General features: G+C 36.4%; 1 protein-coding gene across 2 annotated transcripts in view; it reads left to right on the forward strand.

Annotated features, from left to right (window-relative positions):
* The window catches only part of LOC5572132 (pyruvate dehydrogenase phosphatase regulatory subunit, mitochondrial), a 56,591-nt gene that overhangs the window by 2,988 nt on the left and 28,813 nt on the right, over positions 1–24,790 (forward strand). For both annotated transcript variants that reach the window (XM_021848632.1, XM_021848631.1), the window contains exons 2-3: positions 8,904–9,585; positions 9,645–9,738. In XM_021848632.1, coding sequence (XP_021704324.1) covers positions 8,904–9,585; positions 9,645–9,738 — 776 coding nt within the window. The remainder of the gene's footprint in view (positions 1–8,903; positions 9,586–9,644; positions 9,739–24,790) is intronic.

A 24,790-nucleotide genomic window follows, 5' to 3' on the forward strand; every position in this document is an offset into this window, starting at 1 on the left:
AATAATTTCGCAACTAAATTTATCTGAGCTTGTTCTACTGGACTTAAACTAGAGAGTCATAACTACTCCCGTGGAATAAATTAGATTGGACACGTTAAAACTGAATTGCAATTGACTACCATTTCCTTGTTATATGGTGAAAAATTTCAGCGAAACATTTCAACCAAATCGCCATACAAAAACCGAGTGTTTGGAATTTGAGACAACACGGTATGATGTTCTGATCCATAATAAGGCTATCTATGAGGACTTTCCGCGATAGGACTGACAGCTAAAAGTGTAAATGCATCCAAAACGGAAGGGTAAACAAAACATGCGAGTGTTATCAGAGCTTAACATTTTCCTTTGTAATCGAACGGTCACTCCGACAGCGAAACGTCAAAATCTCATGATAAATAAAAAACCAGCTGATCGCAGCTGTCTCATGGATTGCATTATTAGTGTCGATTTGATCCATATTATTGATCATCCTCTCCCACTGATCCACGCAGGGGATTGACACGGCTGTCATTTTGCACACATTTCGGTGCTTCCCAACATCGTTTTGGTACATCACGTTTTGGTACCCACTTTCTGGTCGGTTTGCCCTAAACTTGCTTCTGATTTTGGAGTATATGACTCATACGCTGCTAGTGCCAGTATCTGGCAATTAAACATCGCATTGAATTCTCGAATTTGATGACACATTTCATATTTTCATCATTTTGTTTAATAGTTTACGCATCAGCTAGGTATCATTAATGTCTCCTATCCATAAAAACATATGTTTTGTGCCTCCCTAAACAATCAAAACAAGATCACTGGATGCCATATTGAATCTATGTTGGGTTGCTAATTAATGGCTTGTGTCACCCCCTGGATTCACGTTTTTTGGATCAAGGTATCTAAAGGGGAGGTAGTTCAATGTGGCAGAATGTTGAATTTGCCATTTTGAAATACCAGGTGAGCTGGCGAATTTGATTTGGTTTGAAGATGGAAATTCAAGACGTACCTCCAGACATTTTCCTCAGCCACTCTCTATCTTGTTTCGTTCGTCTTTATAATTCATCATGTCATAGAAGAAATTTGGCATCCTAGTAGCTTCTCCTTACTTTAAATAATTAAACACTTGCATTTTACATCCTCTAAAACACACGAAGAAGGTGAACGTTACTCAGAAATGCGGCAGAATACGTTTAATCGACTCACAAATAGATTGATTTTCCTTAAAATACCTGGCTCACTTAATTATCGAGATGATCGATTAACTGACGTCGATTATTAGACGATTTTTGCCAAACCCTGTCCAATTCAAATTACGGTGGTATTTTCCTGTAAAACACTGTTGTGTACAAAAATTTATCACACAGACAATTATAAAACCACCAATATGCTCATAGATCTAGCAGTTATTCATTTTGATATTCTCTGTGCGTTAACCCCAAATTGTCGTTTCCCAAGATCATCGATGCGACAATTTTTTTCGATAAACACAGTCCTACACTGCCGTAAATCGTAAGCCAGACCTATCTGCATTTTTTGTCAAATATGAGTTTATACAAGTTTTCAACATATCTATAATCTTTCAGCTACACAAACGAGATTACAAAATTCGTTCAGTAAAATTTGGGAAAAAAACGTAAGTCGAATTATCCCATAATGCAATTTATCCTCATTACAGTCCCACTGCATTGTTTTGTAACGTGTTATACAAAAAATAACGGTTTTTTGATCATCTTAATATTTATCTCAAAAAGGAATCAGAATGATTAACAAATTGTTAATATATCATTGATATCCAAACATGTTTTAATCTCCTGAACTTTTTTTTAGTATTCATAATTGGTGTAGGAACAGGAGGGGGCAGGGGGGCCTCCTCCAGGATCATTCAGGCCCTCTAGAATTTTTAATAATAATAAAAAAAAAAACAATTTAACATGAAGCAAAATCTTCTGAATCAATGTACATGAGTCTTGTTATTGACAAAAATCTCTTGTTATTTTATGTTGTACAACTATAGTAAGAAAACCTCGCTTGTCTTACACAGCATCAGCGTGGTGGTTCTGACTTCGGTGAATGGCGCGACAACCGAAAGCTTAACCACAGATAACAGATGTTGAAGTCCGATTGTAAAACTGTGTAAGACAATAAACGTCATTTTGAATGGCAACACAAGTAGCAACATCTTGGTAGCGCTGTCATCGCTAAGTTCCCATGACGATGTCAGTGGTGAATATGAAATATTTTAAGATACTGGTAATAACCACTGATTGACGCAATTCGCTATGTGGCGGCGCTAGTGATTGCAAGGACTTTCAATTTGAATATTTACACAGGTTTTCAGAAAAAAATTGTTCTAACATAAACATCTGTTATCTGTTATAAGTGGCGCAGTTTGTCGACATCTCCGTTGCAAATAATACCGTGTACAAAAAAAGCGTCAATATCCAGGAAGTTTGATTTCCAAAATTCGTATTTTTTTCTGAATAATTCCGAATTTCCAAATAATGCTGTTTCCGCATAAAACAGCATTTTCACTGCATTCTTATTTCTCATGTTTTTGGAAGAAACCCTGCTCCGGTGATGATGATTTCCCTTATGAGATTTTACTTTTGAAATCCATACATTAACTTCAACTAGTATCACGAAAAAAACAGACAAAATTACTAAAGTAATTTCTGCGATAATACATAGCGCAAAATTTTTGTCGAAAAATCAGGCTTAACTTTCGAGGAACTTTGGCATGGTCAAGTTTTCATAAGATGAATGTCAGAAATTTAACCTGGTGTGAAAAAATGTATCAAAATCAACCATAGTGCTTTATTCCAGCAATAAATTCTCTCTTTGATTTTGATTTGTTTTTTAAAGTATTTTTGTATAAATAAATTTATTTCTTAAGATGAAGATACAGCGCAGCCAAACATCTAATTATCAAGAGCACAAATCTAGAGAACCTGACAACCGTTCGCGCTGAAAATTTGATCGATTTATCACCATCAGCAAGTAACCAGTGAGTTAAATTTTCAGCACATACGGTTGTCTGGTTCTCTAGATTTGTGCTCTTGGAAATTAGAGGTTTGGTATGATGCATCTTCTCCTCAGGCTATATTTTTCGAAGGAAACTTATAATTTCAAAAAAATATTTGAGTAATCTCCAACAGATTTGAAACAGATTTTTCAAAAAGCTTTCCGATATTCTTTAAAGAATTTTAGTATAATTAAATTCTTCAAGGAATATTGAAGGGTGGCTTCAGAATCTCTTGGAAATTAGGAAATAAGGAAATAATATTGTGAGGCTTGTTCATACTTTCAAATCGAATTACTCCTGGAGTACATACATTCCTTCTATGTCTGCTTTTTCTAGCAAATTGATTCCGGAAAATGTTCCCGGATTTACCTAAAAAATGTTACTTCATTTATCAAAAGTTCAGTTCTACGCAGTTCCTCCAAACAATAATTGATTCTGCCAAATCTAAAAATGAGATATTTTGCTGGAAGTTCTATTGGAAATTCTTTTGTGAATTTCTTTAAACAGTTGTCCTAAAATGTTATTATGAAAAAAGTTTAACAAAAGTCCTAAGTATAGGGGGAGATCCCCCAGTACCGGACACTTAAGCCACTAAATTCATAATTCGAAAAATATTGATTTTATGTTCTCGTGTTACCCATTTATGATAAATATTATCATTTTTATAGTGTACAAAAATAAATTCGAAAATATAATATTTGAATTTTGATATTGCATTTTGAAGATGTATTTTAGTATCAAATTGATCGATCATGAAAGGTGGCACCCAATAACGGACACGATCTGGAAATGCCTCGAATTCTGTAAATTTGAACATCATTGAATGTGTACACTATAGGAATAGTTTATAATAACCAATTCAATGCATTTGCAACATTTATTATAATAATTTGAGTTTTTCTGAATTTGCATCTTCTATTAGGCATTTTCTATTAAAAACCTCTTTCATATATGATGAAAAATAGCACATTTTACGATGTTGTTCTGAATGTTCATTCTTCTTAGTTTTATTGCATATTTGATACCATGATCGACGGAGCCCATGAAAAATGAAAGTATTTTGAGACACTGATGCAATAATTACAAAGATATCATAAGTATAACAAATCAAGCTGTTCGAAACTGGGGGACAGGAGGTGTTTAAGCATCATTTCTAAAATAGATTCTGAAAAAAAGAAGTGTTTCATGAAAGATCAATATGTATTTGTCAATTTATTAGGGAGGTTTTAATTATCCTGTTATTTAAATATACATTATCTTTCATTGTATCGTTGCGCATCTATTGTTCTACTTGCTTCAACATTTTGTTGTTTCTCCTTCCTTCACATGACGCTTTGAGGAAATTCGTACAAAAATCTTTCCGTGCTCTTAATGCAACATTTTAATGAATCTAAATAAAGGTGAATTATTGAAGTTCTGAAAATTGCAGAATTCTTTTACGTATGGTTCCCGAGTCCATAAGGAATTCCTCAACAAATGTTTAAAGTAATGCAAAAGTTTCCCCTATGATTCAAATTCATTAAAATCTTGCATTAAGAATTTTACCTCAATACAACTTCGGTAACGTTTGAAAAGGTAGGAAAAAATGAGTTCTACATCAATATGTTCACTATAGTATCAAGAAACTTCGGAGTTCATATTATCTAAGATTTTAGTTACAAATACTTTCAGTGAAAATTCCATCCATCTAAATGATTGGTGTGAAAAATCATTTTCTTTCATAAAAAACGCAGAAAAAAGAATAAGAATTTTTTTTAGTAAATCTTACAAGGACCACCTAAAATTTTCTGTACATTGTACATTGTACATTGTCAACAAGCTTCATAAATTCTACGATTTGTTTCTTGAATTTGACGACAGGAATTTAGTAAATTTTTCCGAATTATATTTACGCTGCAATTTTTCAAAAATTTCCAACGAGGTTCTTGCAAACCTTCTTTTGTATGTGTTTCTTTGAAATCTGATATGGAGTGATTCGTAAAGAAATTGGTGAAGCAATCCCTTAAAAGTATTGAGATATTCCTGGAGTAGTTTTTGAACCAAAAAATGGAGAGTGGATATTTTTTTTTTAATTTTATTTATGGAACAATCCTGAGATTACCATTCGCAAAAAAATTGGAGTTTTTTTCAAACCAGAGAGAGTACTTGATGTAACTTCTGATGAATTTGTTTGAGAAGTTCAGGAATTAATTGCAAAATCTTAGTAAATTTGGTAAAAAATTTCTCCAAAAATTCCCATAAGAAACGTTAGTGCGATTTAAAGAGAAAAAAGCTATGGAAAATACTTAGATGAAACTAAAAAAAATATTTTCGAGAAAGTTTGTTCTGTTTGCGATATGTTGAAGTCTGAAATATAATTATCTGTGATCAAAATACAGATAGATCTGCGGAGAACTTCACTGAGAAATCATGAATAACATTTTCTCAATTGAATTATTTTTAGTTGCTAGTGAAATTCTTGTGGAATATTAAGAGGAATTCTTACAGTAACACCTGGAAGAGTCGATCAATTTTTTTGCAGGAAGTTTGGATAATTTTTGCTGCGACTTTTTTAAACAATCCTGTAGTGTTACCTACTTTAGGATGAACTTCAAAAGCAAAGTTGGAAAGACTGTAGGTGGACTCTCTGAAAAATTCGTGGAATGAATTCTTGCGTGGTGATTTTGAAGGCATTTATGGTGAGACTCTCACATTTTTTGTAATATTTTTTGAAGAAATCCTCATCAATTCCAAAGACACCTAAACAAATTGTCAATGAACACAGGTGGATACTTTAAAGTAACAATTGGAATTTATATATAACTAGTGGTCCCGGCAAACTTCGTCTTGCCATCAAGTAGGCTGTTGGAAAACGTCAAGAATTCCCCCATACAAAATGAACCTTAGTCTTTTTCCGTTTTCCCAATTATTCCGGGGACTTTCCCGAACTTTTTCCTCGCAAAAACACCTCGCATCCCTTTTGGAGTGTAATGGTGAAAAACTTGCGCCAATCCGTTGACCCGTTTTTAAGTCATTTCGTGACATACAAACACCACTCCATTTTTATTTATATAGAAGAAAGATAAGTACGTAGAAGACCTTCCAGGAGAAACGAAAGAATTTCTAATGCATTATCTGGCGGAATCCTTCAATTGAATTTTTAGCAATTCGTTAGAGATTCTTCGAGTAATTTTCTGGTGAGGTCAGAAGGTCTGGGAATGATTTTCCGTGAGAATCCCAGGACGAACTCAGCGAAAAGAACTTGGAGATAGCACTGAAAAATACGAAAATAATTCATGAAGAAATTCCCGTAGGTAATCCCAGAGGAATCTCTTCATATCAAATGGTTGAATACCTGAAAAATTCGTGGAAGAATCACAAAGGATATTGTGAGTTTTTTTTATTGAATTCTTGAAGGATTTTTGATTTTATTACAAAAAGAATGAAGCTTTTTCGTAGCGAAAAATGAACTTTAATAATATTACTGATTTACCGCGAAGTGAGACAAAATAGCAATTTAAACAATAAAATCAATACAAATCTTATAAAACTACGAAATTTGTGAAAATCGTGACTATTGCAACCGACATTACTTCTGTAAAACAAGTATATGGTAGGCCCCCCTAGGCCCCCTAGGCCCCCTGCAACAATAAATCCTAGCTACGCCAATGGTATTCATTTGGATGGATGGATGGGACTCGCTTGCGATTCACAGAAGCATATTGTCTATCAATTAATTGGCCATGGGTCATTATGTCATTGCATACACTACAAATTTTTACTACCGTTTCCATGTTTTACACTATACAGCGGGAAGCGTAAAATGTTCTGCTGAATTTCCTCCATTCACTTTCGGAAAGAATCATACCTCCACTTTCAGCGTTTTCTTTGAACTTCCCAAAGTATCTCTTGAGATTCTCAAACATTATTAAAATAATGTTTACAATGCCATCAAGAAAAAAATCATACTGGTTTTTTTTGCTTTTCTTATACAGGGTATTTTTTGGCCATTTGCACTGGAAAGAGATAGTTCTGAAATTTCCTTAATTTTGAAAACGAACATATCCATGCTGCAAAAATCTCAAGGAGCAGCGCTAAAATGACTTTAAACGCTATCAAAAATTCATTTTTGAACCGAATTTATTTTTTTTGCTCTAATGAAAAGCTATGATACCATAGAATTCTGAACAGTTTTTGTAAAATTGGTTATGATGTACACGAGAAAGTGGAATACACCTATTCTTAGAATTCATCCAGGAAGTTGGTAGAGATTGTCCCGAACTTCATTTCAAGCAATCAATTAGGAATTGTACAGGTTTCTCTGGAGTTCCTACAGTAATACCGCATTCATCAATTTGTCCAAGACTCCCCCAGACATTCTTTACAGGACACCTCCAGCATTTCAAAAAAAAAACAAAAAATACTGTTGAATAAATTTTCAGGGATTCCCAAAAAATAACAAACTATTTCTCAATCTATTCCTTCTAGGATTCCTATGGAACTCTTCAAGAAAATCCTCATGAATCCGTACACGACGTCCTCTATGAGCACCTTTAGCATTTGCCCTAAGAATTCTTACAGAAAATGCTCCAACAATTCCACCAGGAGCCGTCCACAGATTCGTCCTGATTTTTTCTAGGAATTGTTCAAGGGATTCCCCCAAATAATCCTATTAAGGTTCCTGCAAGAATTCATTCAAGATTCCGTTACCTGAGAATTTCTAAAGCAAAATCAGTAATAATCTCTAGAGAAATCCCTGGAATGTTTCCAAATTAAATTTCTTGAAGATTTTGTAAAGGTATATCTGAAGGGATTTCATGAAGACTCCTTGGAAGTTTTACTGGAGGAATCTCATGAGAATTTCCAGAGAACTCCCTGGAGAAATCCTTGAGAGAATTTTTTCAAAGGAATTCTGTGAGGAATCTTGAGAGAAACTCTGGGAGAAATCTCTGTACAAAATCCTAAAGGATCCTGGGAGACAATTCCTGAAGAATCGCTGAAGAAATATCTGGAACAAACCCTTGTAGAATGCATGGTGGAACCTCAAAAAGCGTTCTTAAAATAATTTAGAAGTATGAAAGGAGGAAATAATTTAAAAATATATGAAGGAATCTTTGGAAGCATGAATGATAGTGAAATTATGGGAGAAATCCTTAATAAAATTGCTGTCGGCAGCATCCCTGGCGGAATTCATATAAGAATTTCTGGTAGAATTCTTGCTGCAAAAGTCATTGGCAATTTTCGCCCTCGATGCATGATGTGAAATTTTGGTTTAATACATATCATCAACAAAGGATCATTAAAAAAATCATCCTGGTTTTCTGAGGAAAAAGGGGAAATATCCTAGTCTTACTCCAAGAATTCTGCAATGAATTCAACCACAGGTTTCCATTAATTTTCTTCTTCGTGGGATTACGTCCTCTCTGGGACAGAGACTGCTTCTCAACTGTTCAATGAGCACTTCCACAGTTTTTAACACAGAGCTTTCTTTGCCAAAGTTGCCATTTTCGCATTCGTATATCGTGTGGCAGGTACGATTATACTCTATGCCCAGGGAATTCAAGGAAATTTCTATTTCGAAAAGATTATGGACACTTTCAGCATGGCTTTGTTTTGTAGCCGCGGACTCTAACAATTCGGCTAAAGAAGGCCCCAACTCCTTATAGTGTAACCTTGTTAAGTCAATATTATTTGTTTAATTGTTTACAAACCAAATGGCGATCAAAGAAATTGAATATGGGCAGTGTCGGACCAAGGAAAATTGACACAGATTGTCAATATAATATTTTTTTTTGTAGGACCTGTGAAAACATGGTGCAAAAATATCGAGAAAAAAATAGCAAGTTTTTTAGGAAGATGTTAAACTGTCTTCAAAGTCTGTAAGTTTAAACTAAATAAATAAATTTACTTTTTACAGTGCTTGGAATGTGGAATGCGAGCTTGTGTCGCCTGAACGCTGCAAAGAGCTTTGTCCAATCATCGAAACGGATGATCTGATAGGGGGATTGTGGATTCCCAACGATGGTATCGGGAACCCGAATGCTTTCGGACAAAGTTTAGTCAAGGAATCACTGGAGAAAGGCGTAACTGTCGTGGAGAATTGTTCCGTCGTAAAAATTAATCAACACAACGGTAGAGTCAAATCGGTGGATACCACAAACGGATCGGTAGAGTGCGTATATTTTGTCAATTGTGCTGGATTCTGGGCACGTCAAGTAGGTCAATTATCCGAGCCTTATGTGAAAGTGCCCCTGCATGCGGCCGAGCATTACTATCTACATACGAAACCCATTTATGAACTTGAGTCCAGCATACCGGTAGTTAGAGATCTTGATGGGCACATTTATTTCCGCGAAAACAATGGGTGCTTGTTGGCGGGTGGATTCGAAACGAAAGCCAAACCTGCCTACGAGGATGGTGATATCCCGGCATCGATTGCGGAACGAAAACTTCCTGCCGATTGGGACCATTTCCATCCCCTGTTGGAGGAGTTACTCCACAGAATTCCATCGCTCAAAGAAGCCACCCTGGAAAGGCTTTCCAATTGCCCGGAAGCATTTTCACCCGACTGCAAATGGATTATCGGCGAGGCCCCAGAAGTATGATCTAGATAGCAATTTCTCTGTAGTATTTTCATTTCTCATTCTACCATTTTTAGATACAAAACTATTTGGTGGCTGCTGGAATGAAGACTGTTGGTATGTCTGCTGCTGCAGGTGTTGGTCGAGCCATAGCCGACATTATCACACAAGGTAAGCCATATTATTAGGCGTAAGGGTCCGCCCATAAATGACGTAGCATTTTTTCACTGATTTTTTTCACCCCCTCCCCCCTCGTAGCATTTAGTCACATATGCTGATACCCCCCTTGGAAAATACGTAGCATATCATGCAACCCCCTCCCTAAATTTTCTTTATTTGTTTTCCTCAGCAAAACATAAAAAAAATCAGAAGTTCAAAACAAAATTTGAAATTAATTGATTTTAATTACCGTGAAGGCCCCATACTCTACGCACTTAAGGCTTTTCAAATTTCAAACAGCTGTAATTAATTGAAAACAAAAAACAATATTCTGAAATTTTGGAAGCAAATACTTATTGATCTTATGTATAAGGAAAAAATATAAAAGCTTCACTAAGTAATGATTTTTATTGCAAATTTTTAATTTTTCTAAAGGGTGTCCGTGTTCCTAACTCTGCGCACTGATTTTTGCAATGCTCCTTATTCTGCGCATTTAGGTTCCTAACTCTGCGCACTCGATAAATTCTTTATAACAGTTGAAGTGTTTTTCTAATAGCATTACTAGCATTTAAACTCCAAATTTCTCTTCATTTTCTTGCTTCATACGGCTTTACGTCCCCAGTGGAGCGTGGAATGTCTCTAACATAAATTTACTAAGTGAAGTGTATTTTATCTATAATTCAATTGAATGCCATTAAGTGCAACTTTCAAAACAATCGAAATCATCATATGATTTCCAAAACATGTAATTAACTTAGTTTTCTAAAACCTAAACCAACATACACAAAGGGTACAAACTATGTCTTTTTTTGCGTTCACAATTGGCGTGTAAGGGAAAATAAGCTTTGACTGTTTATGCATTTTCACTAGCAAATATAAAACAAAACATTTCTTCGGTTCGGGTCCGGGTTTAGTATCAAATTATTGTCTCGATTCGGGTCGGATCCGGGTTTGAAGAAAATAAATAAGAACCTGGTGCTGGTTTGCTATATGTGAAACCTGAACATTTCTACTAAATACGAAGAATAGTTTAAGCGTAAGGGTATATCCATTCTTAATGTAGTGTTCATCACTCAATCGAAAAGTATCGCCGCTCTGTATAAGCGTGACGTAATTAATGAACGATTCCTATTGCAGATCAATAACAGCACTTTATTGGCGTTTCTATGTTGCAAATGCGATTAAACCTCGATGTCCCATTACTCGATATTGAGTCATGAAACTATACAAAAAATCAAAATTATTTTATTGCATGGTTAGGGAGCATTTAAAAATTACGTCCATAGTTCACGGGCAGGTGGAGTCTATGAAAATGTGACAATGCATGCATTAGGTACTGTAAAAATCGCGACAGGGGATTGAGGGGACGGAGTGTAGAAATCCTTTGAATATGATGGAGGTCATTTTTTAATCTTCCCTTACCATGATGGTCCTCTCAAACAATTTTCCAAAGCATTTCTATTCCATATCTCGATGGTGTCGACAAGTCAATGGTTTCCTTCAATATCGACCTCTGGAGGGTTGATTGTATGTTGAAAATAACGTTTTATAACTGCTGCGCATAGTAAGGAACATAGTTGAAAAATGGTTCCTTACTATGCGCACTTAAGAAGAATAAGAAAATGGAGGGAAAATAAGTTGCACTTTATCAGTGATGATTGCTCGATAAATAAACTAGAGCCTACGTATTAAAAATCGAAAATATATTCTCTTTATTTTCTTCAAATGACTTAAGTGATGTGGTACTCCCTTAGCATTTTTGCTAACGGGCAGTCAATTTGGAAGTTTTTCATTATTTTCAAAGCCATTTTATTTTTTCTTAAAGTAACAAACGTAAATTTGTCAAGAAAATTCTTCGTGTGCTTTTTTATTACTATTGTAGCAATATATGAAAAATAAATTTTGAACAAAAATTTAAGTATTTTACCAGATTTTGGTGGATTTTGGTGAAAGTGCGCAGAGTTAGGAGCTGCGCAGAGTTAGGGGCCTTCACGGTACTCACTGAAACGTCAGGTTCTGAACAAAAACAGTTTGATATACTTAGCACTCAAAAATCAATTTTACGGATGAAAATGATGAAAATCTTATACGGATTAATAAACACAACAGCAGTGAAAGAGGGTTCAATATATGTTATAATATATTAAACAGGTATTTTGTTATTTTAGAAGATTTTTTTAATCATTAATAGTTAACAAAAAATTCAGCAACAAACTGCGGTCCTAAAAAAAATTAACAAAGGAAAAAAAAAGTTTTTCATTAAGTGTCAAATTTGTGAAATATTTGAAATGTCATAACTTTTTTGTATATTGGCTTACCATCACCAAATTTTTATGGTAGATAGCTAATATAGTGGACCGTTTTCCCTCAAAAATTTTTTTTTTACTGTGTGTATTTTTTTTTGAATCTTTATTTAGTTGTCTAACTTTGTTTCTTTAGTTGTCTAACAATCGAACGAACCGTTTTTGCTGTGCAGCTTTTTGAATATTTTTGAACCATTTTCACATACACCCTTTTGAAAAGTTAGTCATGACTCAACTTGAAGATTTGATATCGGAAAATGACGATTTAGAAGGAACTGAAAAACTGTGCAAAGTTTCAGATATTTTTGAAATGGTCGATCAGAATCGACTTGCATGCCTCCGTGGAATCCCTCCTGTATTTCGTATGCACTGTATATAGTTTCTTTCTCTTCCCACCGAGTAGGCACGCTGCCTCTCGGTGGCAATAAAGTTTCAATTAGAAGTTGAAATCCATCGTGTTGTTTCTTCGTCGTCGTCCCCGTCATTCCACCACACAACGTTGGGCTCCACCTTGGACGAAATTGTTTCTTAAAATCTGTTTGAATGTATATATCAGGAAATTTAAAATTTATTTGATTTCTTTTATTCTTATCATATTAATGTTTTGAAGCTGAATTATCATTTTATAATCCAAGTTTAATAAGTCAGACAAAGAAATTTAATAGAAACTGTGTGTCATTTTTTACAGCGCTACTCTTTTTACCGAAATTATTCAAAATGCTACGTCCACTAGTTGAGGCCCCTCCCTCCCCCTCGTCACACATCGTCATAAATTCGTGGAGACCCCCCTCCCCCCTAAAATGCTACGTCATTTATGGACGACCCCTTGGGTGCTTTCTTGGAAATTGAGGGTGCCTTTGATAACGTGTCTTTCGATGCCATATTGGAAGCCGCGCCAAATCATGGGCTACCTACAATGATTACTAATTGGATTCATCAAATGCTCAAAAACCGACATTTCTTCTCGACATTGCGTCAAGCAGCGATTCGAAAATTGAGTGTTTGCGGATGCCCCCAAGGGGGGCACTTTTGTGGAATCTCGTAGCAGATACGCTATTGAGGCAACTCAATAATTGCGGTTTTCCAACTTATGGATTTGCCGACGACTATCTAGCTCTGATAGTTGGTATGTGCATACCCGGGTAGAGAAGAAAAGCAAAAAAATAACAAAATATACCATTAAAATAAAATGTTTGAATAGCAAAATTTGTTTTTTGTTTGTTTGAAATAAGAGATAAAATAACAAATATAATAGCTGAGTTTGTTGGCATAAAAACTAAATCATAACATATTTTGCCATTGTAATAACAAAATAATAGCAAAAATGTAGGCAACCGTAAATAACAAAATATGTTATTATTGTGATATTGATAACAAAATAATAAATAAATAAGCTATTCACGAGTAGATCAAAATAACGGTAATTGTAGTTCTTTGACTTTAACATCTAAATTTAGCATGATTGAAAATAAACTTTTCGCATTCCTGCTAAAAAACTTTGCCTTTTTGAATCTTTAATAAATATCATACGAATATTAAAATGAGCTCTTATGGCATAATTTGATATTGGTTTGTTCTCATGAATTATTTAAATCAAGTTTTGAAATATCAAAATAATGATATATTTTACTATGATGGCGATGTTTGTTATTCTTTAGATATAAAATATGTTTAGTATTTTTGCACAAATAACAAATTTTACCATGATAGCATATTTTGTTATTGATTAGTTATTACATGAATTTCAATTATAACATATCAATGACAAATTTTGCTATGATTGTATGTTTTGCTATTGATGAGATATTTAATGTCATATATTAATAATATAATAAAGGTTAAACTAGATATGACTGCAAAATTTGTTCTTATTTTACCATTATTTTGTTATTCACCTCTACCCGGGTAAGCACCCTATTCGACCTGATGCAAAGTGCTCTTCAGGTAGTCGAGAGTTGGTGTCGCCAATACACAGTGGTACCGCCCATAGGTCATAAATCGAAAAACAAAATGTCTTGGTTATCATTCCTTTACCTTTTCATGGATCAATTATGATCTCAAGATTGTAAAAACAGAAACACTATAGACGTTTTTGTATGATATGCATAGTAAGGCTATGAATGATTGAGTGTATTTTTCATGTGTAAAATATACGTTAAAAATTAAGCGATTTCACCACTTTGTTTATTGTCTTCGCAAGTCAGAATAAAATGATTTTTCAATCAGTTAAGATTACACGACATTAGTACAGATGTATATCTATCACTTCCGATACGTTTTAGAGTTTTATTTGACATCTAGGAGTCAGTATTGATGTGAGTAATGAGGATAGAAATATACTCACTTCGTAACTACATCCTTTTATTTGAAGTACGTTTTTAAATATGTTCTTAATCACATTTAATCAAACTTCTGCCACCAAATGATCACGTTTAAGAAGGAATATGACCCTGTGAAGGTTCTAGCTGCAAATATTTGTGAGTTTTTACCAATAAAGGCAATGGTAAAAATATTCATAGAATTGATTACATAGCAGTATATTTGTAGCTAACTGGAATGAATATACAAAATAATGAAATTTTCACTACTCATACTTCAATTCGATATGAATGCACATGCAACATTTTATATTGATTTAACAAATAGTTTTAGTGAGGGCGTTGAGACAATAAAATCCTATTAAATTAGTATTGGTACAACAGCCATTCTAATATGTATGACATGACTTGCTAAAGTGTGGGAGGAATGACATAAAATTGTTCTTGTATTTATTTTGTGCCTTAAAAATAAATATTCAACGACATTCCAGCATCTATATAAACAGTGCTAAAAATAACATTGTTGGAATAAAAAATATTAAGAAGCTACGAAATATTACCAAATAATTAATTAGTTCTTTTTCAGTTGTAAATATTTGAAAGTTAAGGTTAAGTGTCACTGTTCGTTATTTGGTTTTGGTAGAGATGAAACGAGTAGATTAATATATAATCCGTCGTTTCAAATAGAAACGTTAGCTTGATTGCGCCTGTACTATAGGCAAGAAAAACAAAGTGCTCGAATCAAATTTGTGTGTGTGTATGGGTAATATTTAAGATAAGATAAAGTGGGAGGAGAAAACGACGATCAACAGGAAACCCGGAACAGATGATGATTTGTGACGGGAAAATTTTATTTATGGAAAAGGAAATCAAGTGAGAACCGGAAACCCTGAAATTAAGAAATATATTAATAAAAAGAAAAGAACAGAAATTTCTTGGTTGGTCGGGGAGATCGAGTTGAGCTTTCCCATTCGGACCGCCGAGCTGAAAAGTTATAAGCTGAAATATTAAGTGCAGTGAGAAAATCCAGAGTAAAATTAAAAAGTTTTAAAGATTGCAAGTAAATTAAAATTATTAAAAAATCGTGAGTCGCGCAATTGAAAGTGTAAATAATTAAAAAGCAAGTTAGATCGTGAGTCGAAAAATATAAAATTAGTGCGAGAAGAGAAATCGAAGAACAGCCACAACCCGGTGGCGAATCCACCTTGGGGTCTTTGCCACGGAATCGGAATTCGAAGGTAGCTGGAGAAAGGTGTGAGTGTGGCATCAGAACCGTGAAGAATCGGATCAATCGGTGGTGGTATCAGGCGTGATTACCCTGGGTGTGCTTATCGTCTCGTGGTGGTATACCACTATAAGCACATTCGGAGAGCGTTGGTCATCGGCAGAGATTGCTCGGCCCACGTGCGTCACACGCTACACTTGAACGCTGAATCGTGGAAAGGTCCTTAGGGGGAAAGTTTTCCCAACGCCAGCGTGATCAGCCCGACTCACGTCCACGTCCCAAGATCGGAGGTCCTCCGAAATAATACCACCCACCGACGCCAGAACGAGAAACCACGCCGACACGATCTGAAATAGTATTGGAGCCTTCCCAGCGTCTCCTCTATAGCGCTCCTTCTCGACGCTCGATCGGAATCGAGCGTGCTGTCGCGATCCCGCCAGCGTCGCCGCTACCCCATGCGCCTCACCTCACCCACTTCCAAACCCGACGCCTGCATACCCGAGTTATCAGCACGGTGATACCCCACGAGATTTCGCCGACGCCAAGCCGATGTGCTACTATCGGCTCCATCGGGGTTGAACCAACACGATCTGCATCGGTCATCTCGATAACGAAACCACAGCACGGTTGAGGTAGGACCGAATCGACATCAACTGTAAGTAGAGACCCGCTGACACACACCATTACACCACACCAAAGTAGGGAATATTTTTGTGATTAGTAGGGGAAAAGACCAGGGTTAGAGGGGTAGGAAGACTCACGTAGAACAAACAACACGAAGGGGAGTGACGTCACGAGCAGGGACTGAGTGACCATCGAGAAGTTCGGTACCGTAGGCTAGCTCTTGCTCCGGGAGAACTTTCGATGGTTAGTCAGTAAGAAGCTGTCTCTTACAGGAGGTAGATCAGGGGACTGTATGATCGAAGCTATCAGGTATCAGGTATCAGAAGGCCGGCTCCAGAGGCACGTTCCCCGCCATTTGGGAGATTTGTGCCATCGCCATGTTTGAGCCTATTTCATCATCTACCCGATGGGAGAGGAAAGGGAAGGGGAAGATGGGAGGAAATAGGAGTGGGGTCCCTTGAAGAGGGAAAATCGCATAAGCGAATTAAGAGCATGTAGCTCCATACCACAATGGGTTCGAACAGCGCCCTAAAAAGGGCACTGCAAAACGCATGAGCGTAAAGAGAGCCTATAGCTCATTACCACAGCGGGTTAAGAATAACAGAAGGTCCTGAAGATTCAGGTTACTGAAATCAGTTTCACCTAATAAGTGTTTACCAAGTAATTGGAATCGCCATTACGCGAGAACTTGACAGTTACATATCAGGTGATAAGAAGTTCCATAATCGGAATCACAACTATCACACACAAATGTATCAACACACTGAATATTTGCCATGTGATAGTTGAGTCAGCAGTGGCCAGTTAAGGTTGTAACCAAGCGACTGCAATTCTGCTTTGACAGATTTGTTAAATACTTAGCCACCTTTGGAGTGGCTCAGTAATGTACAGACATCCACTCGTCCCGCGAAGGGAGTTGTGGGGAACATTTTCTATAAGCAAAGTGACAAGCAATTTTGAGATCACTCAAAGCAAGGACAATTGTGTCCCAATTCACCGGAAGTGGGAACATCCAAATCACTAGGATTTCCAATGGACGGAGAAAATCCATGGAATTTGGTCACAACCAATTCACAGTTTGTGGAGTATAACAAATGCATAGTCTGCGAATTTACATTCTTATGTTCATATAGAGATGTAGGCGATTTCCTACAATAAGTAATCCAAGATTAGAACTACTTAAGCATTCCATCAGACTGGAGCTTCTCAAATTGATATCTGAGCTGCTCCAGATGATGTGATGAGTATCAGCATCACTGCCCACAATCAGCAGAAGGCCTTTTCATAGACAGTGAACGATAACTCGTTTGAAATCATCCATTGGGGATGGTTCATCATGTGGTAAATACACCACAAAACGAAAGACGTATTTCCTATTGAGGTCACATATAGAAATATCAATTGTGACAGCACATACATCTCTGGTTGTTAACTCAGAAATGAGTGTAGCGACGTCAGCGCTATTCACGAGCACGTATGCACGAGGCATGGCACGCGAGTATGCCATTTCATGTTTCTGAAAGTAGCAAAAACTGGGTCCACTAGGTTACCTAGATAAAAGTTCACAAAAGTAAGGTTTTTGAACTACCGCCACTTGAGCTGTACCATTTGCATGAGTCTACAAAGATTGATCGTTGCTGACATTTTATGCTGGAGATTGATCTAACTAAGCTATCCTAGCCGTAGCCACTACCCAAACTAGGCAGGATTAAGCTTTTCGCCATCTCAGAACGAAAAAGATCAGCAGCGAACAAAAACCAGATCGGTAGCTCTTAAAAGTCGCCAAAGGCGAAAAGCACAGATTACACTGCATAAAACGCATAATGCGAAACCATAGAGGTGAAAATTTAAACTAAATTACAATGTTTTAATAATCCCACCCTTATTTAGCCTCAGGCTTGAGACTGAAGAAGGGCAGCCGATTATCTCGGAGAAACACAAGGTCACCTGCACCATTGCTCCGGGTAGCACAGGAAGGGCATAATACTGTAGAGGGCGCCCTGGAACTCCACAGGCTCCGTTTGCGGCTAGGTTTTATTTAGACCCCCCTAACCATTCATTCTTTGGCACGGTAAGCTTAAAGCCGTATGAATTAGGGGTCACCTGTGAGGTGGACTTTTACCACCGGAACAGGCAGTCCGTAGTGTTAATTCTTAGCCAGTTGAAACAACCGCTACCGACACTACGCGGCTATCTAGGCTGATCGGGAAAAGGAAGTTAACATTGATGATTAACTCCTGACGTGCCCAAACAGCCACCAAATTGGAGCCTTCCCAGCGTCTCCTCTATAGCGCTCCTTCTCGACGCTCGATCGGAATCGAGCGTGCTGTCGCGATCCCGCCAGCGTCGCCGCTACCCCATGCGCCTCACCTCACCCACTTCCAAACCCGACGCCTGCATACCCGAGTTATCAGCACGGTGATACCCCACGAGATTTCGCCGACGCCAAGCCGATGTGCTACTATCGGCTCCATCGGGGTTGAACCAACACGATCTCCATCGGTCATCTCGATAACGAAACCACAGCACGGTTGAGGTAGGACCGAATCGACATCAACTGTAAGTAGAGACCCGCTGACACACACCATTACACCACACCAAAGTAGGGAATATTTTTGTGATTAGTAGGGGAAAAGACCAGGGTTAGAGGGGTAGGAAGACTCACGTAGAACAAACAACACGAAGGGGAGTGACGTCACGAGCAGGGACTGAGTGACCATCGAGAAGTTCGGTACCGTAGGCTAGCTCTTGCTCCGGGAGAACTTTCGATGGTTAGTCAGTAAGAAGCTGTCTCTTACAGGAGGTAGATCAGGGGACTGTATGATCGAAGCTATGAAAAAAAAAACAAATTTTAACAACAAAACGATCTTTTCTCTAGTTTGTTTTTAACGAGAGTTGAAATAAAATTTTGATTTTCTCTATGCAACTTAATTCATAAACGGATCAAAAATTTTCGGGAAATCGTAGGAATTTTATACCGGAATTTGGGAAATTATAGGATTTTGGACTTGGGAGTGATTTTGGAGTTTTGGGAAAAACAAAGAAGGATTCTGTTGTTGGGTAGAAGCATAGCTTGCCGGGCACTCGTGATCGGAATTCTTGGTAGACGACTCCGTCGTCTGGCGCTAAAGCCAAGGATTTTAGGACCCCTAGCAGGATCCTCCTTACAGTTTTTTTTTTTTTTTTTTTTTTTTTTTTTTTTTTTTTTTTTTTTTTTTTTTTTTTTTTTTTTTTTTTTTTTTTTTTTTAAGTTGCAAGCTATGTACATAAACAAAGAGTAAAGTTAAATACTGAACCAACAAAATACGCATAGACGGCATAATAAACATTTAAGACAAACCAAAAAAAACAAAGCCCTATAATCAAATTGATTGCAAAAGCAAATATAAAAACTTACCAAAACCACGAAACAGAGCAACATTTGACTAGTCCGGTACTAGGTTGCATTCATCATTTAGTTTCATGCTAAAAACAAAATAAAAAAATAACGTAAATAATATGTAAATATGTAAAAAGTGTAAATAAGTAATATAGATTAGGTAAGATTTTTTTTTATTCTTTCTTAAAAGAAATTATCGCGAACCGCAATCAAATGTTCCAGAGATACAGGGAAGGGAAAATTTTTCTCAACTTAACTCTCTGTGCTGGAATTGCCGAAAATATGGTCATCGATGGAGAGATTGTAAGCAACCCAAGGTGATTTTTTGCCATGCTTGTGGCACGCCTGGAGTTACCTTTTTGACATGTCCAAAAAGTCACATGCTTCCTCAACAGGCTCCAAAAAACGAGAGTACGGAGGAGAAGTAAGGGGCGATTCTTTTCCGGTAAATCCTTTACACCCCAAGAAGGAAAACTTGGAAAATGGTGACTCTAACTGGAAAATTTATGAATTGAAGGTAAAACCAAGTAAATGCCCACATATTGTAGTAAAAATTGTTGACACTGAGATAGTAGCCCTGCTAGACTCAGGAGCGGAAATTTCCGTGATGAATTCGATAGAAATTGTTCGTAAATATAATTTTAAACTACATAAGACAAATATTAAGGTAGACACGGCTGGAACTACTGATCACAACTGCTTAGGTTTTATACAAATTCCTGTAACTTTCAATAGTATAACAAGAATTATTAGAGTTTACATTGTCCTAGAATTTTCCAAGCCACTAATCTTAGGAGTTAATTTCTGGAACGCTTTTAATATAATTCCGGCATTAGAACTGAACAACACAAACATTATAAGTCTAGAACAAATAGGTGCTAAAGGTCACGGCTCGATAAATCAATTAAATCTAGTAGAAGACTATTTTTCTGCCGACGAAACAGAAATAGCATTCAAACTTTCCGAATTTGTAGGTGCGGTTGACAAGCTTCATGATCAAAGCGATGAAGAAGATTTGTCGTTAGAAGTACCAACTTTAGATTTTCAACCAATGTCGATCGAAGAAATAGAAACAGAACACGTCCTAGATCAGGAAGAACGGCTTCACTTGCTAGAGGCAATTAGTTGTTTTGAGTTCTCGGAAGACGATAAAATAGGGAGAACCGCGGTGTTAGAACATAAAATTCAAATTGTACCTGGTGCTGAGCTCAAAGCTTCTCCAATGTACCGTTGTTCGCCTTATGTGCAAAAATTCGTGGATGAAGAAATAGAACGGATGAAAAAGATGGACATCATAGAACCCTGCGACTCAGAATACGCTAGTCCTTTGCTGCCCGTAAAAAAAGCGAACGGAAAATTCCGGGTTTGTTTAGACTCTCGGCGAGTGAATGAAGTTACTAAAAATAATGCGTACCCAATCCCCAACTTGCACGAAGTTCTACATAGGATCAAGAGAGCTAGTTACTTCAGCGTAATCGATCTGAAAGAAGCGTACTGGCAAATTCCGCTGTCGAAAGAATCGCGAAAATACACCGCGTTTAGAACAAAGTCCGGGTTGTATAGGTTTAAAGTTATGCCGTTTGGCTTGAAGGGAGCGCCTTTTACGATGTCTAAACTGATGGACCTAGTCCTCGGGAATGACCTTCAACCCTACGTATGGGTGTATTTAGATGATATAATTATCGCGACTGAAACGTTGGAACAACATATAGAGCTAATAAAAGAACTCGCGAAACGTCTAAAACGCGCAAATTTAACAATTAGCTTAAATAAATCAAAATTTTGTAGGAGAAGTGTTAGATATCTAGGATACGTGATTTCGGAGCAAGGAATTTCGATCGACATGGAGAAAATAAAACCGATTTTAGAGTACGAAACACCAAAAACGATAAAAGATATCAGACGTCTACTAGGATTAGCTAACTTCTATCAAAAATTCATTAAACATTATAGCGACATAACTTCACCCATCTCTGACCTACTTAAAAAGGACAAGAAAAATTTTTCGTGGACCTCAGAAGCGGATGAAGCGCTTGACAGGCTAAAACAGGCACTAATTAGCCCCCCAATTCTTGCAAATCCGAACTTCAATGTAGAATTTACAATTGAATCTGACGCTTCTGATTTAGCCGTTGGAGCAGTTTTGACCCAAATGCAAGACGGTCAGAAGAGAATTATTGCATATTTTAGCAAGAAATTGAATTCTACAAGGCGGAAGTATGCCGCAGTAGAAAAGGAATGCCTGGCAGTTTTATGGGCGATTGAAGCGTTCCGGAACTACATTGAGGGAACGCATTTCCGAGTAATAACTGATGCTCGAAGCTTGGTCTGGCTTTCGAAAGTAAGCGCTGAAAAAGGCTCAGCTAAACTATGTAGATGGGCCCTCAAGCTACAACAATTTGATTTTAGCATAGAATACAGGAAAGGTCGTGATAACATTACCGCGGATTGTCTTTCAAGATCACTCAGCACCATTAAAGTAAAATGGGAGGACTCAGACTATAACGGGATGATTGAAAAAATTAAAAAGGATCCAGTTAAGTATAAGGAATTTAAGGTAGTCGACGACATAATATATAAATACATTAATGATCAATCAAAAATAGCAGATCAAAGGTTTGAGTGGAAAAGAATACCAACAAAACAAGAAAGAATGGAACTGATCAGGAACACTCATGATGAAGCCCATTTAGGAATGGAAAAAACTTTAGGAAAACTAAGGGAAAAATATTATTGGCCGGTAATGTACACCGAAGTAAAACGGTACTGCGAGGGTTGCATGCCTTGTAAAACTTCTAAATCTGACAATGTGAATCATGTTCCCCCCATGAGTAAACAGAAAATGGCAAACCAACCCTGGCAAATTATTGCCATTGATTATGTAGGACCTTTTCCTCGGGCAAAGCGATCCGGAAATACTTGTTTGTTAGTTATTACAGATATTTTCTCAAAATTTGTAATCATACAACCGCTCAAAGAGGCTAAAGCAAAACAGCTCACATTTTTCATGGAAAACATGGTGTTTCTGGTATTTGGCGTTCCCGAGGTCGTTTTATCCGATAATGGAGCGCAATTTATCTCAAAAGATTTTAAAAATCTTTTGGAGAAGTATGGAGTAAGCCACTGGCTTACACCAGTTTATTTCCCTCAAGTAAATAACGCCGAAAGGACTAATCGGGTAATAACATCCGCAATCAGGGCCCTCATCAAAAAGGAACAGGATGAATGGGACACAAATATTTATAAAATTGCACATGCTATTAACAACGCAACTCATTCGTCGAGCAAATTTTCCCCATACTTTGTAAACTTCGGGAGAAATCAGATTAGTTCAGGCGAAGAATACCAGGCATTGAGAGATGTAGAACAGGATTTGTCCCCCAAAGAACAAGAAAATGGCGAAAAAATGAAAAAAATATTTGAAGAAGTTCGCAAAAACCTTAAACTGGCATATGAAAAATTTTCGAAGTACTACAATCTACGCGCTGGAAAAATGCTACAATTTTTAATAGGACAAAAGGTTCTCAAGAAAAATTATTTTCTGTCGGATAAGGGAAAAGGATTCAATGCAAAACTAGCCCCCAAATACTCTGAAGCCATTGTCAAAAGAAAAATAGGAGATTACTGTTACATATTGGAAGATTTAAATGGTAAAAAGCTGGGAATGTATCATGTATCGCAACTTAAGAAAATTTAAAAACAAAGTAAACCTAAAGCTATGTAAATAAACTATGAAAACTAAAAAGAACAATTAAAATACATTAAGTTGGATAATAAATAATTTGAATGAAGGGACTATGTATAACACATAAACCAGAAGTTAAATTCGTCAATGTGTGAAAATAATTGAACAAATAAAAAAAAAAAAAAAAAAAAACTGAGTGTACAAAAAAAAGAAGCAAAAAAAAATCCCCAATAAATAAAATTATATAGTTTCACGAAAATTGGTAAAACTCAAACAACAAAAAGAATTAGTAAAATAAGAATAGGGATAAAATTCTTAACTTTAAACTTAGAATTTTTTTTTTATACAGGAACAAGCTATGTACATAAACAAAGAGTAAAGTTAAATACTGAACCAACAAAATACGCATAGACGGCATAATAAACATTTAAGACAAACCAAAAAAAAACAAAGCCCTATAATCAAATTGATTGCAAAAGCAAATATAAAAACTTACCAAAACCACGAAACAGAGCAACATTTGACTAGTCCGGTACTAGGTTGCATTCATCATTTAGTTTCATGCTAAAAACAAAATAAAAAAATAACGTAAATAATATGTAAATATGTAAAAAGTGTAAATAAGTAATATAGATTAGGTAAGATTTTTTTTATTCTTTCTTAAAAGAAATAAAAAGATTCATGGATGAAAAAGGAAAATTAACTAAGTTGGGAACACTGGTCTATCATGAAGTGATCGATACAGTAGTTTCTTTACACAACAATGCATAGTATAAGCAAAATGAGTTCAAGGTTAGGAGGTCATACTGGGAACTCAATTGGTATTCTCCTTTAGAAGTTTTGGAAACTATAAGTAGAAGGTAATAGATTTGATAATAAATCTTAATAATAGTTAAGGAAATTGGTACTTACGTTTTGGTACAGTTGACACTAGTAAATCCTGGAAGCATGCCATATAGATTCCAACCAGCAATAGCCAGACGTAGATTTCATTATTTCATGCCCGTCTCTGCGGATTACGCACTTCATGCACCGATAGATAAATTTCCACTATACCTACACAAGATTAATTGTTTTGCAATAGCCCGGTAGCTCAACGATTTTTTGAAGCCGAGAGAGTGAAGAGAGTAAGGTTCAGTTATAGAAAATGACCATATTGTTATATGGAGTAACTTGGTATGAGTTGGCTACAATTTGTTATTACGAATATGACCGACACTACGTTAGGTACATTTTTCGGTAATTATCATATGTAGTGGTTGGGAGCATGTACATGCTCGTATTTTTCCAATAATTGTATTGGAGGGAGATATCAGTAGATATCAGATACAATGAATAAATGTCCAGTTAGTTAACTGGTGCGGTATACAAATTACGGTCGCGTCGGATCTCGCTCGGAAAACAGTTTCAATCGGTGTTGAATAGTTACGCATGAATTTAGAAATAAGTGTAAATAGTAGAAAATAAGTGAAAAAGTTTCGGAATTTCTGTGAATTAGCTTTTGGAAGACATATTATTCGTGTACATAGA

The sequence above is a fragment of the Aedes aegypti genome, chromosome 3, assembly GCF_002204515.2.
Source record: "Aedes aegypti strain LVP_AGWG chromosome 3, AaegL5.0 Primary Assembly, whole genome shotgun sequence".
NCBI classification, from domain to species: domain Eukaryota; kingdom Metazoa; phylum Arthropoda; class Insecta; order Diptera; family Culicidae; genus Aedes; species Aedes aegypti.